The 18,509-nt window shown below is 44.7% G+C and overlaps 1 protein-coding gene across 8 annotated transcripts in view; it reads right to left on the reverse strand.

Moving 5' to 3' along the window:
• Positions 1 to 18,509, reverse strand: part of LOC140912362 (uncharacterized) — a 103,641-nt gene that overhangs the window by 34,981 nt on the left and 50,151 nt on the right. For all 8 annotated transcript variants that reach the window (XR_012159277.2, XR_013635892.1, XR_012159278.2 and 5 more), the window contains exons 16-19: positions 17,897 to 17,992; positions 17,522 to 17,692; positions 2,544 to 2,663; positions 1,893 to 1,930 (exon numbers count right to left, since the gene is read on the reverse strand). Coding sequence is in view for 5 of the 8 variants with exons in the window: in XM_073346629.2 (XP_073202730.2) it covers positions 1,893 to 1,930; positions 2,544 to 2,663; positions 17,522 to 17,692; positions 17,897 to 17,992 (425 nt within the window). In the remaining 3 variants the exon portion in view is untranslated. The remainder of the gene's footprint in view (positions 1 to 1,892; positions 1,931 to 2,543; positions 2,664 to 17,521; positions 17,693 to 17,896; positions 17,993 to 18,509) is intronic.

Genomic DNA, 18,509 nt, shown 5'->3' on the forward strand with positions numbered 1-18,509 from the left:
CAATAAACTTGCATTGCTCAAGAAAGGGTCTTGAGCAGTGCGAGATGGTCTATTCCTGAGGAGCAAGACTGGGATTTGGCTGGAGCCTCTCTATTGTTAGTTCATGAATGGCTAGAGAAGTAATCATGTAACTTAGTTGGGTGTGTCCCTGCCTGTGGATTTCTGTGTAGGTACAATGCCTGCCAGAGATTTGTAGCTTGTCACAGCAACACAATGTGAGAGGGAGCCCAGAATGGTGGGGCAGAGGGCTCAGCAGTACCCCAGTTCCAGGTTGCACCCCAGGGATCTCATCTAAATAGAATACTGGAATGGGTGTTCCTGAGCCTCACAAGTTATGGTTCCTAAAATAGATGGGACTGTAAGATTTTAGAAGAGGGACAAGGTAGGTGAGGTAATATCGTTTATTGGACCAACTTCTGTTGGTGAAAGAGACAAGCTTTCAAGGAGAGTTCTTCAGGTCTGAAAAACTTACTTGGGGAAAGTCTACTCTACAAAATTAAGTTGACCTAAGTTATGTCAATGTACAGCACTGTAGTAAGTGAATCGGTTTTACATTTCCAAACTTCGCTCCTTGGGTCAGCGGTATGTGTCCTCACGAGGAGCGACTGCACCAATTTAACTGCCAATGTGGGAGGTTGTGGGATGGTATCTTAAAGACAGCAACAGTCGATGTAAGCAAGGCATTGTCTATACTGACACAGCATCGACCTAATTACATTGACTTAAGCGCTACGCCTCTCATGGAGGTGGAGTTATGAAGTCAGTATAGTGGGTGAGTTACAGTGGTGGGATCTACATTTAGTGTAGATACTTACAGAGTCTACTGTAACCCTGCAGCATAGACCAGACCTCAGTGTCACAGCTAAATACAAAGTGGGACAGATTATTTAGCATAATAGTTAACACATATTTCAAAGGACCTGTGACGGGGATCCCGCATGTTAAGCTGGGCCGTCCCCTTGGCCCAGTGTGGGGTTGGTACACCCCATCACCCAGTCATTGTGATTCCCTGTTAAGTGGGTAGTTGCGGCCAACTGGGTTACGGTCTCCTGACAGGGTCACACAACCGAGTAGTACATTGCCTCTGAGTGGGCAAAACAACCAAACAGTCCAGAGCCCTGTAACCACCTGGCTGGGTCAGGCAGTAGCAGTTGGGAAAACAATTCCCTAGACAGGCAAAGCAGGAAGCAGGCTGCAGCCCCTGGGTGGGGCAAAACAAGCAAACAGTCTAGAGCCCTGCAGCCTCCTGGCTGGGGCAGCCATGGCACTTGGGGAATTAGCCCCCTGAACAGGGCCAAACAGCCGTCAGTCTATGGCCCCTGAGTGGGGCAAAACAAACACACATTCTGGCCAGTCCAGCTTTTGACAAAACATTCAAACTCCGTACTAATGCATCAGACACTGGTTTAGGCATGGTACAGATGCAGACAGTGGGAGGTAACAAAAGTAGCCCCTTGCTTTCTTAAGTGAGAAGCTGACACCCACTGAACAGAATTATTTTGGCATAGAAAAAAGCGTTATGCAATTGTATGGGCAGTCCACACTCAAGGGAGTGCTCTGCATACAAGCACCTGAAGAGTCAGGAATGCTGACCCTAAACCAATATTTTCACATTGCATGTCTCAACTCCAGATACCTAGCAGACCCAATCTCAATGCAAAGGGGAAGAAGCAAACAAAAGGAATGGAACAGAATTTGTCTGTGGTCCAAGCCAATCAACAGGCACACAATCCCCCCCCGCTTTTTTTTTAACTACACTAAACAACTGACCTAAGCAACGATCAGCGAACTAATAAGAAAAATGATGGCCAAGGAAGGGAGGAGCTTTGAAAAAGTCACACTGGCATCGGAATGGCTGAAAGTCCAACTGTAAAACATGGCAATGGAAATACCTGGCCTTGGCACCCATTGTGTTCATGTCTTCTGGCATCTGTATGAACAAACAGAAAGGATCATTTCCCAAGAGAATTGCCAAAGTGTTTATTATATATCAATAACAAGCACTGTATGGAGGTGAAGGTGATATCTCTTGTATCCCTATGGCTGTGTTAGCACTAGACAATGGATGATAAAGTTAAGATCTACATTTAATGTCAGTTAATTATACTCTGCTTTGTTCCAGCAGGACCAACAGAATAACTGCCATCTGAACAACAATCACTTCAGATGTTCATTACCTCTCTCATCCAACAGGATGGCACCACATCTGCAGGGAGAGGGAATGCTGGGCTATCCAAACACCATATTGTATTGAAGTAAGGCTAAACGGAGCACGTCCAGGTTGTAATGCACCAATATACAGATGGCAAATTTTGCTCTCAGTTACACTGGAGTAAAGCCAGAGCAACTCCATAGGCTTTGAATGAGTAGCTGCAGATTTACACCTATATAAATGAGTACAGACTCTGGTTTACAGTGTTTTCAATCTGCTATAGAGGTAGTTCCAGATATGGCACTTCCCTCTTGTACTACACTTCTCAGATCCCTTAGTAGAAACTTGGACATGTCTATGTTTGTTTTCCCTGAACTCAGGCACCCATTACCTTTTTCACCACGGTATCGTTGAAGGAGTACCAGCACTCATTTTCATATGATTTTATTTCAGCCACATAATGGCCACCATCAATTCCTCCAGAATGGTGACACACTGCAAAGAGCTCATACTGTAGGATTGGGAAGAAAATCATGATGAAATTCAGATCAGCAATCTTTTCAGTTGCACTGCAAACAGACTTTCAGAGGGATGCATATAGAGCTAATTGCAACCTTACTTTTAGTCAGGAAGCATTTCTGTCACTTCACCTATCAGCATTTCTTAGGCCTCTGAGCTGAACTCTTCAATGGAGAATAAATTTCAGACAGTATGGAAATAAAATTTTGATTTCTTTACAAAAAGCAAAAGATTTGACTATATTGGTGAAACCATAGTAACAATGTAAAGACTGACATCTGACTGTGTGCAAATATGACCGCATAAACGTTCACAGTATAAACAACTATTTTATATTTATTATAAACAAATGTATTAAATCTGTGCCATACATTAAATGTCTTTTGTAAAAAATAAACCAATGGTCTGATTGGACACCCAAGGTGATGATACTGCTCCTTTCTAACAGGAAAACTGGCAACTTCCGAGCTCAGAGGACAGCTTACTCTTTGGATTCATTTAACAGTGTCTTTCTTGCCTGTGCATTTAGCCAATCTGGAATAATGTGACAATCTGGAATCCCTGCAACAAACCCCATTGCAAATTCAGTCCGCATATCTACTCAAGGGACACCATCATAAGACCTAAGCACATCAGTCACACTATCAGTTCACCTGCACATCTACCAATGTGATATATGCCATCATGTGCCAGCAATGGCCCTCTGCCATGTACATTGGTCAAACTGGACAGTCTCTACGCAAAAGAATAAATGGACACAAATCAGACCTCAAGAATGGTAACATTCAAAACCCAGTCAGAGAGCACTTCAATCTCTCTGGACACTAAATAACAGACTTAAAAGTGGCCATAGTTCAGCAAAAAACTGAAAACAGACTTCAACGAGAAACGGCAGAGCTGGAATTAATTTGAAAACTTGAAACTATCAGACTGGGTCTGAATAGAGACTGGGAGTGGCTGGCGCACTACAAAACGTAATTTTCCCTCTTTTGGTATTCAAACCTTCTCATCAACTGTTGGGAGTGGGTCACATCCACCCTGATTGAATTGGCCTCATTAGCACTGGTCCTCAACTTGGTAAGATACCTCCCATCTTTTCATGTGTTAGTATATTTATACCTACCTACTGTAATTTCCACTCCTTGCATCTGATGAAGTGGATTATAGCCCACGAAAGCTTATGCCCTGTCAGGGTTCCCTCCCCACTCTGACCTCTGGGGTACAGATGTGGGGACCCGCATGAAAGACCCCCTAAGCTTATTTCTACCAGCTTAGGTTAAAAACTTCCCCAAGGCACAAATCCTTTCCTTGTCCTTGGACAGTATTGCTGCCACCACCAAATGATTTAGACAAAGATTCAGGAAAATGACTACTTGGAGTTCCTATTTCCCCATAATATCCTCCCAATCCCCTTCACCCCCTTTCCTGGGGAGGTTTGAGAATAATATACTAACCAACTGGTTACAAGGTGAGCACAGATCAACCCCCCTGGGTCTTTAGGACACTGAAAATCAATCAGGTTCTTAAAAGAAGAAGTTTATTTAAAAAAAAAAAAGAATCACACCTGTAAAATCAGGATCAAAGGTAACTTTACAGGGCAAATAAAAAGATTTAAAACATAGAGGATTCCCTTCTTGGCTTAGCTGAAAAGTTACAAAAAACAGGAATAAAACTCCCTCTTAGCATAGGGAAAATTCACAAGCTAAAACAAAAGATAATATAATGCATTTCCTTGTTATTACTTACAATTTCTCTAATTTTAGATGCATCATTTCAGTAGGAGCTGGTTACTTGCTTGGTCTCTCTCTTTGTCCCCAGAGGGAACAATACAAAGAGCACAAACAAAACCTTCCCTCCCCCCCAGATTTGAAAGTATCTTCTTTCTCCATTGGTCCTTCTGGTCAGGTGCCAACTAGGTTAATTGAACTGATGAACCCCTTACAGGTAAGTGATTCTGTACCTCTGGCCAGGAGGGATTTTATATTACTGCATTCATGCAGGTTGTTACCCTTCCCTTTATATTTATGACATGCCCAAATAAATTTGTTAGTATCTAAGGTGCCACAGGACTCTGTTGTTTTTGCTGATACAGACTAACACAACTATCCCTCTGAATGTGACAACTGTTGTTTATAGATTGGTTTAACTACAGACTATCCTGTATACAATGAAGTGTTTGGATCAGGATTACATTCTCCAACTGAACCCTACATTATTGTATCTGAGGGACTGACAATGAAAAAGAGGTTACTTACCTTATAGTAACTGATGTTCTTCAAGCTGTGTTGTCTATATGTATTCCACTCTTAGTACTGCATGCCCCTCATGCCAGAGATCAGAATTTTTTCCCTTATTTGTCCTCACATGCTCCCTGAATGCCCTTGCACTCTCCCATTTCCGCTCTCTCAGGACACAAAGATGTGGGGCATATAGGGAGGACCTGACATCAATGCATAATTTCACCCACTCTACATGCAGAAGAAAACACTGTTTTCATAGAGAGAAGACTTAATGGGCGGGTAGCTAAAAACTCAAAACAGTGTTTTCATTAAACTTGACAACACAATATTCAGATCCCATGGAGCAGGTGGAAAACACTTAAAGTAGATGCCTAAGGAATCTTTTAGAAATAGGAGGAGAAAATACATTAAACCAATCAAGCTTAGGATGAGAGGCAGAGATTGACGCTAGATACACTTTAATAGACCTAACTGATAACCCAGAGGATTTTAAGGATAAAATTTAATTAAAATGAAGGGAATGTCAGCCTGGAATGGGGACATAGAATGATCCTGGGACCAAGCATCAAATCTTTTCCAGTTATAGCTGTAAGTGGAAAGTTTTTTTTTTTTAAATCATTTGAGAAGAGGATCGCAGTTTCATTCAAGCAGCCATCATCGAGACTGTTAGATGTATGGAGGACAAGCCCAGATGAAGAATTGTCCTGCCGTTCTGCAATATCAAGTTGGGAATGAGAGGAAGTGTGATGGCTGGTCGTATCGACAGCCTGACTGGTTCTGGAAAGCAGTATTGTCCGTGCCATACTGGTGCAATGAAAATCATAGAAGCTGAGTTTTGTGTGAGCTTCATTAAAGTTCTTGGAATCAGTGGAATTGGTTGATAAGCATAATGAAGGCCTGTAGATCATGAATGCATCAGTTATAGAGCCTGGACTGACCCCTACCTTTTGTAGGCCTTGCTGGAGCCCTAGGCATCACTAACAGTGCGAACCAAATGCTTTGAACCAGAGTAGGCCTGGCCTTGGCAAAATGAGAACACACCAGGTATTAGCTAATACCAGGTAAGCGCATTCCTGACCAGAGAGGATGGTACAAAAACCACACAGATCTCTCAAGTTATGACATAAACACATACTTAAGAGATGGTATGGGAAGACACCAAACCCAGGATAATGGATAAGGATGTTTTGTTCGAACCAGCAAGTATAAGGAAAAGGGTGGTAATTAACAATGTCTGGCGTATGATACTTAACTTGTTTGTATCAATGTATAAAAGGAGAAGTCATAGGAGTCGTACTCGCCAAGGGGATAGCATGCTGAGCGGGTATCTGGTCATGGGCATCCATGTGTTAGTGTACCTGCGGCTCCTATGGGGGGCTAGTACTGCACTTCGTCGACAATAAACCTGGCCAAGCACCTTTGCCACCGAAGCTAGCCTGTGGTCTTTCTTATGAATAAGATCGAGGTCTGCTGAATCGCTAAGCTGCGTTCTCTGCTAGTTCAGCTGGCATCGGAGCTCCCGGACAAGTGGCACTGGCAGCAGTAACAATGTAGCAGCCTTAACAACTCTCCTCGGCACCTATGACATCCTTGAGCAAAACCGCTGACACTTTTCACTGAGCTGTGGGTCAAGCAAATCCACACAATGGTGGCCCCATTTCTGTAATATGGCAAGAGTAACAGCTCTCTTCAGTGATCATTTGTGATCTGAGGCAAATCGCTTGCTTAGCAGATCTGCACAAATGTTCAGCAGACTTGGTAGATTAACCTCGTTCAGGAAGGTGTGACAGTGTATACACCACTCCCAAAGAACTGAGCTTCTTCACATAAAGGTGCTGATCTAGTCCTCTCCCCTGCCTCTCCCGCACACGTCTGTATACATAAAACTTTCAAGACACAAGGTGAGTGAGGTAATGTATTTTATTGGACCAACTTCTCTTGGTGAGACAGACAAGCATTTGAGCTTACAGGTCGAGGAAAGGTACTCAGTGTCACAACTAAATACAAGGAAGAACAGATAGTTTAGCATAAGGAATTAAAAACATCACAAACAAGAATTTAACTGTCATAGGCTTGGGGGGGGGGAATGGTTCTTCCTACTACAGCAGAATGGAACGCCAAATGATGCTGAGCAAACTTTTCCCTTTAGGTGGAGCAGGTAATTAAGAATAAATTGTATGCAAACCTGTAAATAAGAGGTACCTTTCTACTGGGACCACACAGAGAATCTTCTCCATTTCCTGAGGGCAGAACATCTGGTGGATGGCATCCTGCTATTTAAGAGAACATTCAAGGGAACAGCCTGAGAGAGTTAAACACTGAGCATCCAAGCAGACAGATGTAGGCTGACAGACAGTGTTGAAATGCAGCATCTGGCTGTGGTCCTATGAAACTATGCTTGAGACCAGAGGGAGAGCCATGGGATCTTGAACTGAGAGAGTCAAAAAGTCCAAGAACAAATGCTGTTGGGGACAGACTGGTGCTATCAAAGTTGGAATGATGTGATCCTGTCTGCATTTACACAAACTCTAGATACCATAGGGCCGGGGGAAAGGAGTATAGAGGTTTCCCTTTCTGGGACAGTAGGAGGGTATCTGGCAAAGACTCCAGTCCATGACCTGCTCTTGAGCTGTACAGGTGACCCTGTTCTGTCCGGTAGCAGGGTGGTCTATTTCTGGCATTCCCCAAGTCTGAAAAATGGACTTTGCTGTATCTGCTTTGAGGGACCATTTGTGATTCCTGCTGAACATCTGCTAAGCTGATCCACCAGACAGTTTTGGACCCTTGGGAAGTGTGATGCTTTGAATGTAATTTTGGTCTTGATGCAGAAACTCCGAAGGTCTACTGCATCTTGGCAAAGAGGATCTGATAGGGCGCTTCCCTGCCTGTCCAAATAGAACATAGCATCAGTGTTGTCTGCAAACACCAGTACAGCACATCCTCTGATGTGGGGCAAGAATATTCAACATGCCAAGTGGATTGCTCGAGGCTCCCAGACACTGATGTGGAAAGAGAGATCTTGCTCCAAACATAGCTCCTGAATCTGTAGGTCCCATAAGTGATATCCCCATCCAAAGGATGAGGCATCTGTGACCAGGGTCATGGAAAGCAGAGTTAAGGAAAAGGGAACCCCTTTGCCTATATTGGCAGGGTCCATTCACCAATCCAGGGACAAGACACTTGCAAGTATGTGAGTGCAGTGGATAACGAAAGGGAGAGTAGACTAACTCCAACCACTTCTGCGTGACTCTGAGATAAAGTGTGGCATGCTGAGTCACATACATAGAATATCAGGCTTGGATGGGACCTCAGGAGGTCATCTAGTCCAACCCCCTGCTCAAAGGAGGACCAATTCCCAATTTTTGCCCCACATCCTTAAATGGCCCCCTCAAGGATTGAACTCACAACCTGGGTTTAGCAGGCCAATGCTCAAACCACTGAGCTATCCCGGATACATCAGATGAAGTGAGCTGTAGCTCACAAAAGCTTATGCTCAAATAAATTGGTTAGTCTCTAAGGTGCCACAAGTCCTCCTTTTCTTTTTACAAATACAGACTAACACGGCTGCTACTCTGAAACCTGGTAAACTATTGGGTGCATTAATTTCACAATCTCACTTATAGTATCTGTATCCCCTGTTATAAGGCAATATTTATGTGGGATACTGAGAGGAAACACAAGGAGGAGGGTACAAGACGAGAAGCCTCCTGATTCATACTGAGAAAGTAGGGTAATCAGCTAGTTATCTTAGGGGCGTGCACACGAATGCAAGAAGCTTGGGAAACAAGCAGGAAGAATTGGAAGTCCTGGCACAATCAAAGAACTATGATGTGCTTGGAATAATAGAAACTTGGTGGGGCAGTTCACATGACTGGAGCAGTGTCATGGATGGATATAAACTGTTCAGGAAGGACAGGCATGGGAAGAAAGGTGGAGGAGTTGAATTGTATGTAAGAGAGCGGTATGCTTGCTCAGAACTCCAGTATGAAACTGGAGAAGAGCCTGTTGAGAGTCTTTGGGTGAAGTTCAGAGGCTAGAGCAACAACAGTGATGTCGTGGTGGGTATGTGCTATAGACCACCGAAGCAGGAGGAGGAGGTAGACGAGGCTCTCTTCGAACAACTAACTGAAGTTTCCAGATCACAGGCCCTGGCTCTAATGGGGGACTTCAATCACCCTGACATCTGCTGGGAAAGTAATACAGCAGTGGAAGACAATTCAGGAAGTTTTTGGAGAGTGTTGGGGACAACTTCCTGGTACAAGGGCTGGAGGAACCAACTAGGGGCTGTGCTCCTCTTGACCGGCTGCTCACAAAAAGGGAAGAATTCGTAGGGGAAGTAGAAGTGGGTGGCAACCTAGGCAGCTGTGACCATGAGATGGTTGAGTTCAGGATCCTGACAAAAGGAAGAAAGGAGAGTAGCAAAAAAACAGATCCTGGATTTCAGAAAAGCAGACTTTGACTACCTGAGGGAACTGATGGGCACAGGGCCGGTATAACCATTAGGCGAACTAGGCAGCCACCTAAGGTGCCAAGATTTGAGGGTGCCAAAAAGTGGTGCCCAAAATGTCTGGGATGCTCACTCAGCACCGGCTAATATGTAACCCTCTTCCCGCCGCTGTGCGAGGAGGTGCTGCGGCTTTGATGGGCTCCAGCCAGCCAGGAAGTGATGTTATTCCTCCTCCGGCTGCCAAAGGCGCTGCGGAAACCATGTGGGCCACCACCTGGCCCTGGGCACAGGCCCTCTTGCTGCTGCTGCTCCCCCTGCACTCCCTGCCCTGCCTGCAGCCAGCCCTGCACCCCCTACCCCGTCTCCAGCCAACGCCTGCCGCACCCCCCTGCCCAAAGCCAGCCAGCCCCACACCCCCCATCTCCAGCCAACCCGCACCCCATCTCCAGCCAGCTCCGCACCCCCTGCCCTGCCCAAAGCCAGCCAGCCCCATACCCCCCTGTCTCCAGCCAACCCCTGCCGCACCCCCCTGCCTGAAGCCAGCCAGCCCTACACGCTGTCACGTTATTCATTTATTTTCATTAAATATGTAGACTAAATAATGAAATTAATAAATTTTCAAGCCGAACATGTATTAATTCTAATGAACAATGTCACATTATGCAGTATTCATTTTTGAAAGTTTATAATAAGCAATGCTCCAGGGGGAGGGGAAGGGGGAGGGTGGGCGCAAGGTGGAAGTTTCGCCTAGGGCGCAAAATATCCTTGCACCGGCCCTGGATGGGCAGGATCCCCTGGGAGGCTAATATGAGGGGGAAAGGAGTCCAGGAGAGCGGGATGTATTTTAAAGAAGACTTACTGAGGGCACCGGAACAAACCATCCCAATGTGCAGAAAGAATAGAAAATAGAGGGACAAGGTCCCTCACCAAAGGCTCTTACGTAAATTAAGTTGCCATGGGATAAGAGGGAAGATGCTTTCATGGATTGAGAATTGGTTAAAAGACAGGGAACAAAGGGTAGGAATAAATGGTAAATTTTCAGAATGGAGAGGGGTAACTAGTGGTGTTCCCCAAGGGTCAGTCCTAGGACCAATCCTATTCAACTTATTCATAAATGATCGGGAGAAAGGGGTAAACAGTTAGGTGGCAAAATTTGCAGATGATACTAAACTTCTCAAGATAGTTAAGACCAAAGCAGACTGTGAAGAACTTCAAAAAGATCTCACAAAACTAAGTGATTGGGCAACAAAATGACAAATGAAATGTAATGTGGATAAATGTAAAGTAATGCACATTGGAAAAAATAACCCCAGCTATACATACAATATGATGGGGACTAATTTAGCTACAACTAATCAGGAAAAAGATCTTGGAGTCATGGTGGATAGTTCTCTGAAGACGTCCATGCAGTGTGCAACGGCAGTCTAAAAAGCAAACAGGATGTTAGGAATCATTAAAAAAGGGATAGAAAATAAGATGGAGAATATCTTATTGCCCTTATACAAATCCATGGTGAGCTCTCATCTTGAATACTGTGTACAAATGTGGTCTCCTCATCTCAAAAAAGATACACTGGCATTAGAAAAGGTTCAGAGAAGGGCAACTAAAATGATTAGGGGTTTGGAACGAGTCCCATATAAGGAGCTATTAAAGAGGCTAGGACTTTTTAGCTTAAAAAAGAGGACACTAGGGGGAATAGGATAGAGGTATATAAAATTATGAATGGTATGGAGGAAGTGAACAAGGAAAAGTTATTTACTTGTTCCCATAATAGAAGAACTAGGGGACACCCAATGAAATTAGTGGGCAGTAGATTTAAACCAATAAAAGGAAGTTCTTCTTCACACAGCGCATAGTCAACCTGTGGAACTCCTTGCCTGAGGAGGCTGTGAAGGCTAGGACTATAACAGGGTTTAAAAGAGAACTGGATAAATTCATAGAGATGAAGTCCATTAATGGCTATTAACCAGGATGGGTAAGGAATGGTGTCCTTAGCCTCTGATTGTCAGAGGCTGGTGATGGATGGCAGGAGAGAGATCACTTGATCATTACCTGTTAGGTTCACTCACTCCAGGGCACCTGGCATTGGCCACTGTCAGTAGACAGGATACTGGGCTGGATGGACCTTTGGTCTGATCCAGTACGGACATTCTTATGTTCTTATGGCAGGCGACTAACTTGGCTTAACAGTGAAATCTTCAGTGAGCTTAAAATCAAAAAGGAAGCTTACAAGAAGTGGAAACTTGGACAGATGACTAGGGAGGAGTATAAAAATATTGCTAGAGCATGCAGGGGTGTAATCAGGAAGGCCAAAACACAATTGGAGTTGCAGCTAGCAAGGGATGTGAAGGGTAACAAGAAGGGTTTCTTCAGGTATGTTAGCAACAAGAACAAAGTCAGGGAAAGTGTGGGACCCTTACTGAATGGGGGAGGCAATCTAGTGACAGATGATGTGGAAAAAGCTGAAGTACTCAATGCTTTTTTTGCCTCGGTCTTCACAGACAAGGTCAGCTCCCAGACTACTGCACCGGGCAACACAGTATGGGGAGGAGGTGAGCTGCCCTCAGTGGTGAAAGAACAGGCTAAGGACTGTTTAGAAAAGCTGGACATGCACAAGTCCATGGGTCCAAATCTAATGCATCCAAGGGTGCTGAGGGAATTGGCTGACATGCTTGCAGAGCCATTGGACATTATCTTTGAAAACTCATGGTGATTGGGGGAGGTCCCGGACAATTGGAAAAAGGCAAATATAGTACCAATCTTTTTAAAAGGGAAGAAAGAGAACCCGGGGAACTCAGACCGGTGAGCCACACTTTAGTCCCCAGCAAAATCATAGAGCAGGTCCTCAAGGAATCCATTTTGAAGCACTTGGAGGAGAGGAAGATGATCAGGAACAGTCAACATGGATTCATCAAGGGCAAGTCATGCCTGACCAACCTGATTGCCTTCTATGATGAGATAACTGGCTCTGTGGATATACGGAAAGTGGTGGATGTGATATATCTTGACTTTAGCAAAGCTTGATACGGTCTCCCACAGTATTCTTGCCAGCAAGTTAAAGAAGTATGGATTGGATGAATGGACTATAAGGTGGATAGAAAGCTGGCTAGATTGTCGGGCTCAATGGGTAGCAATCAACAGCTTGATGTCTAGTTGGCAGCCGGTATCAAGCGGAGTGCCCCAGGGGTCTGTCCAGGAGCCAGTTTTGTTTAACATCTTTATTAACAATCTGAATGATGGGATGGATTGCACCCTCAGCAAGTTTGCAGATGACACTAAGGGCAGGTCTTCACTACCAACCAGATCGGCGGGTAGAGATCGATCTTTCGGGGATCAATTTATCGCGTCTCATCTAGACGTGATAAATCGATCCCTGACTGCGCTCCCCGTTTACTCCGGTACTCCAGCTTGCAAGAAGCACAAGCGGAGTCAACGGGGAGTGGCACCGGTCAACTCCCTGCCGTGAGGACAGCCAGGTAAGTCGATCTAAGATACACCGACTTCAGCTACGCTATTCACGTAGCTGAAGTTGCGTATCTTAGATCGACACCCCCCCCCGCCCCCCAGTGTAGACCAGGGCTAAGATGGGGGGAGAGGTAGATATGCTGGAGGGTAGGGATAGGGTCCAGAGTGGAGGACTGGCCAAAATAAATCTGATGAGGTTCAACAAGGACAAGTGCAGAGTCCTACACTTAGGACGGAAAAATCCCATGCATTACTACAGGCTGGGGACTGACTGGCTAAGCGGCAGTTCTGAAGAAAAGGACCTGGGGATTACAGTGGATGAGAAGCTGGATATGAGTCAGCAGTGTGCCCTTGTTGCCAAGAAGGCCAACTGCATATTGGGCTGTATTAGTAGGAGCATTGCCAGCAGATCAAGGTAAGTGATTATTCCCCTCTATTCGGCACTTGTGAGGCCACACCTGGAGTATTGTGTCCAGTTTTGGTCCCCCCACTACAGAAAGGATGTGGAAAAATTGGAGTGAGTCTAGCGGAGTGCAACTAAACTTATTAGTGGCCTGGGGCACATGACTTACAAGGAGAGGCTGAGGGAACTGGGCTTGTTTAGTCTGCAGAAGAGAAGAGTGAGGGAAGATTTGATAGCAGCCTTCAACTATCTGAAGGGGGGTTCCAAACAGGATGGAACTCGGCTGCTCTCAACAGTAGCAGATGACAGAACAAGGAGTAATGGTCTCAAGTTGCAGTGGGAGAGGTCTAGGTTGGATATTAGGAAACACTATTTCACTAGGAGGGTGGTGAAGCACTGGAATGGGTTACCTAGGGAGGTGGTGGAATCTCCATCCTTAGAGGTTTTTAACGCCTGGCTTGACAAATCCCTGGCTGGGATGATTTAGTTGGTGGTGGTCCTGCACTGAGCACAGGATTAGACTAGATGACTTTCTGAGGTCTCTTCCAACACTAATATTCTATGATTTTATTCTATGATTCTAATATTTAAGTGGGGCTCTGTAATTTGAAAAGTATTTGCTCTGAAATTGTAACACATACACCCCCGCTCCCCTGGCAGGCAAGAAACATCACCCAAGTGTGAAATACTACTTTGCCACAGTAAATGTTATGTTCAACAAAATAAGGTCCATAGACACCAGACAAGCCATTGTGGAACATCAAAGGAAAAAAGACTTTGTTGATTGCTTGCCCCACACCCATAGGCACGACCTGGTACGGAGATTAAAAGCTTGAATAACGAATGAAAACAAGCAAAATATTTTTGAAAAGCAAGTACCACTAACAATAACTAGCTATATATACACAATAATTTTCCAGAAAACTTTCTCTGAAAAGAGAAAAAGGAAAGAGTTTGACAAACGCACACGCGCACACACTCTGACTACAGACCACAGGAAGTGAGAAGGAACTGAGGTATATTGGGACAGCTCTGTCCTTTATACCTTTGGCTAGAAGGATGAGAGGGTGTGGAGGATGCATGCTTGGGGGAAAAAAATCTCCAGCAATCTTCTTTTAAGAGCTCAGAAAGATCTATAATCATCTAGAGGTGAGGAAGATGTTGCTGTTGCCCCTTAAGGAAGAGAAGACAAAATATTTGCAGGAGTTTTCTCTGACTGAACCTGAAGAGCTCTGTGTAGCTTGAAAACTTGTCTCTCTCACCAACAGAAGTTGGTCAAATAAAAGATATTACCTCACCCACCTTGTCTCGCTAACATCCTGGGACCGATACAGCTACAACGACACCACATAATGACTGACCCTGTAATTCTTCTTCGGAGGAAACAGGCTGATGTAGAACAGGAGATGTATGAGGTTGCTCATCAGGAAGACCAATTTCTAACTATTTGGGTGATAGAGACCTTTGCCTTGAATGAGACCAAGATGGGGTCCTCTACCCCTGAGGAGGAGCCCAACAGTACTAGTAAGGCCACATTTGCTGTTCATGAAGAAACTGCTTGGCAACCCAAGAAGGAGGAAACCAAGAAGCATGGGAAAATTCATAACCTTAGAAGTAGATTTCAGAGGTCTAGTTTTAGGATGAACGAACCTTTGGTGATAGATAAGCATGCGTGTAAGAACGAGATCCCTACAAACTTGCCTCACAAGCTGATGAAGATAATTCATATTCTTCTGAACAAAGATAATAGACCTTGGAGGGGTCTTCATTAAGTGAATACTAGATCGGCAGTAGATATTTAATAAACAGTACCGGTGACTCACCCAGACATGGTACTGACAATGGATTGTCAGCATTAGCCAGTAAAAGTGATTCTCTTTGCCCAGGTACCAATAACCCTGGTGGTACCATGAATAAGGGAGCATTTTTCGTTGCTTTCAGCATGCATAGTTTCGTGACCACAGGAGGGTGTACTAATGTCCACAAGAGGAATGCACATGATTGTTCAAAGAATTCTAATTGGTTTTTAACTGGAGCCCAAGTGTTAGCAATTACAGAAGGCTGCTCAGACTCCATTGCTCAGTCTCTGAGCTCAGCTAGCCCTGTTCCTCCAATCAGCTGATTTGCCGCACTCCTGGAGGGAGTGGGAGGAGCAGGAGGGAGCCTTGAAGAGCTGCAGGCTACACCTCAAAAAGCCACATGCGGCTCACAAGACGCGGACTGAGTATCACCGCCTTAGACAATACCTGTGCACACAATACTGAATCCTTGTGTATCAATGGAGCACTTGTAGTAGAGGGTAATGTAACCTTCAGAGGAGGTATTGAAACTTCTGACTGATCTGAAGGCTCTCTCCTTAACAGTACTGAGCTCTTACAGGTATGCTTCAGGGCTTCAGATGGCACTTTTGTATGCCTTCCAAAGCCACAGCTTGAGGTGTTCTGACCTTTTTTTCCTTTGAAGACCTGGGGAATTAAATGAGCATCCCCTTTGAGTCTAAGGCTTTGGCTACACTTGCAAGTTAGAGCGTACTAAAGCCACCCAGAGCACTCTAACTAATTCCCCATCCACACTGGCAAGGCACGTAGAGCACCCTGACTCCCTGGCTAGAGCACTCCTGGTAATCCACCTCGGCAAGAGGGATAACGTCTGATGCGTATTGAGTGTCATGCCCCAGCGTCAGTGTGAACGAGGTGTTGCATTACTGCGCTCTGATTGACCTCCGGAAACGTCCCATAATCCCCTTAAGTCAAGTGACCACTCTTCTCATTGTTGTGAAATCGGCTGCAGGAATGCAGAAATGCCCTTTCAAAGCTCCATTTTGGACAGCCGGCTGCTTATCTGCTCCAAGAAAAAGCAAACATTTACTGTTTGCTTTGAATGAGTGAGAGAGAGGCGGGACGGGAGGGGGGGTCTGAACTTACAAGACAGCATGCTGACACACTTTCATCACCCCAAAAATCCACACTCTCTCCCCCCACATACACACAACACACTCCCTGTCACACTCCACACCACATCCCCCCCACATTTGAAAAGCACGTTGCAGCCACTTGAACGCTGGGATAGCTGCCTATAATGCACCACCCCCAATGCTGCTGTAAGAGTGGCCACACAGACTGCACCACTCTCCCTACTACGGTCTCCAGAGGCTGGTTAACTCAAAGGGCTCTACATCTGCAAGTGTAGCCAAGCCCAATCTTTGAACTGCAGCAGGAGCATGACTTGTAGCAGCCGATAGACAGATCTGACTGTCCAGGATCTGAGTCAGGCCTTGTGGATCTCTCCAGAAGATGCCTCCTGAGTTTAATCTCCCTGTTCTTCTGAAACCCTTTGCCGAAAGAACAGCAGTAGTACATTTACTAGGAATATGCCCCTCACCTAGACAATAAAGACTCTTTTCTTGAGTGTCGTGGTCCAGCACAGCAACATGACATGAAGGCCATGTTTTGAAACTGGGAGATTTAGGAGATGACACAGCTGCCTATCACCCACTAATTAACTAAATGTTAAAACTATCTTAAAATACTGACCCTAAAATACTAATAAAAATTAATCTAAAACTAAATGACTAAATCACTATTTGCAATAGATTATGCTACTTGAGCTTAAAACAGAAATAAGGCACTGCTGAAGTGTTCCACCTCCATCCTAAGGCTGCAGTTGAAGGAAATGAGTGGTGGTTTTTCTGCTCCGCCCCTTTATGACTGGAGGTGGGTGGGAGAGTGTGAGGGCATTCAATGAGCACATGTGGACCAACAGCAGACAGTGCTAACTAGGAAAAAGCACCAATCTCTGGCACTAAGGGGTGCACAATACCAAGAGTGGAAGATGTACAACATCACTCAATGAAGAACCATCTCACATAGGTTTGCTTGCAGGTTCAAGTTTATGAACTCATCTCTGCAAGGGGACACAGACTAACTCCTGCACCTACTGTCCCCCAAAGACTGAGGCAGTAAAAGTCACCAGGGCCAAGAGGAAGTCAGAGGAAGCCATCAAACCCCCACCTGAAGTTGGAAATGGTACCTAGGGATGCCAGGGCTCAGAGAGGAGCAGATGTCAGGCTAGGGACACTCCAGCATAGTTCACAGACTTCCCTGAATGGCAAATCTCTGTCCTTCCGAGTCAACACCTCAAATCTCAAGACAAGGCGCCATCCAACACAGATTCAAGGTTCATTACAATAGCTTTGCACAAGGGTAGGCCTGAACTCTATGAGTCCTAGTTAGGGAATGTGTTAGTATATTTTCCTTCCCATTCTTTTTATTAGGCAAAGAGAGAATAAAATTCACCTGAGGGCTCAGTGGAAAGTCCATGTTCTCAGCAGTCTGTTCTTTCAAATTCACAGGCAGTGAAAAAGGCACAGACACCTCATAATGCAGCTTTCTAAACCAGTTACCATCAAACTGATATCTCTTCAAATTCAGAACAAGAATCGGGGGTAGTGTTTCAAAGTAGCAGCGCTGAAAGAGGCACCAAAGCAGCTCATTACATACCATATTACTATCGTCTCCCTTCTAAAAATTCCCTTTTGTAGACAGTTCATTACAATAAAATATACATTTATTAAAAAAATCAATTTCCCTCTTTTTACTTACAGCTTTCAAGTCTGAGCAGCTCAGCTCAGCGCTGCGTACAATAGACCATTCCAAACAATCCTTGCTTACCGATGTGGCATCTTGTTTGCTTTCACATGTTTCACAATAGAACTGCTCATCACCAGTAAATTTATTTTCTTCCTGGACAGCATCCAACGCATTACTCTACACAGAGACAGAAATTACAATTTGATGTACATTATTAAGATTGAAAGAGAGAAGTAAATTGAACAGCATGGATCATATCCCACAGGGCACTGAAGACCCAGCATTATAGTAAACAGTATTTGACCTGCTTTTTTTCCTGCATGAAGAAGTACATGAACTTTGCTAACAAATGAGGTTTTTTCCCCAGGCAAACTTTTAGTACATAGACCAAACCTAACCAGGAAACATCATATTCAGGAAAACACTTAAGCAGGTGCTTAATGTTAAGCACATTCTCAATGCCCCTTGACTTTAATGGGACTTAAGTATATGTACTCAAACATATACTGAAGTTCTTATCTGAACAGGAACTGACTTGAGTATGACCTTCATTTTTTTTTGTTTTGAATTTGAACAGCAGCTCTGAGTTACAACAGGGCTGTGGCTGTCCCAAAAACTGGCCCCCAAACACCCTCCAACGAACTCTCTCCTATGCCACGCAGACCTCTGGCAGAGAATTTACCCTCTGGCTTCA

The sequence above is a fragment of the Lepidochelys kempii genome, chromosome 6 (genome assembly GCF_965140285.1).
Source record: "Lepidochelys kempii isolate rLepKem1 chromosome 6, rLepKem1.hap1, whole genome shotgun sequence".
NCBI lineage: Eukaryota > Metazoa > Chordata > Testudines > Cheloniidae > Lepidochelys > Lepidochelys kempii.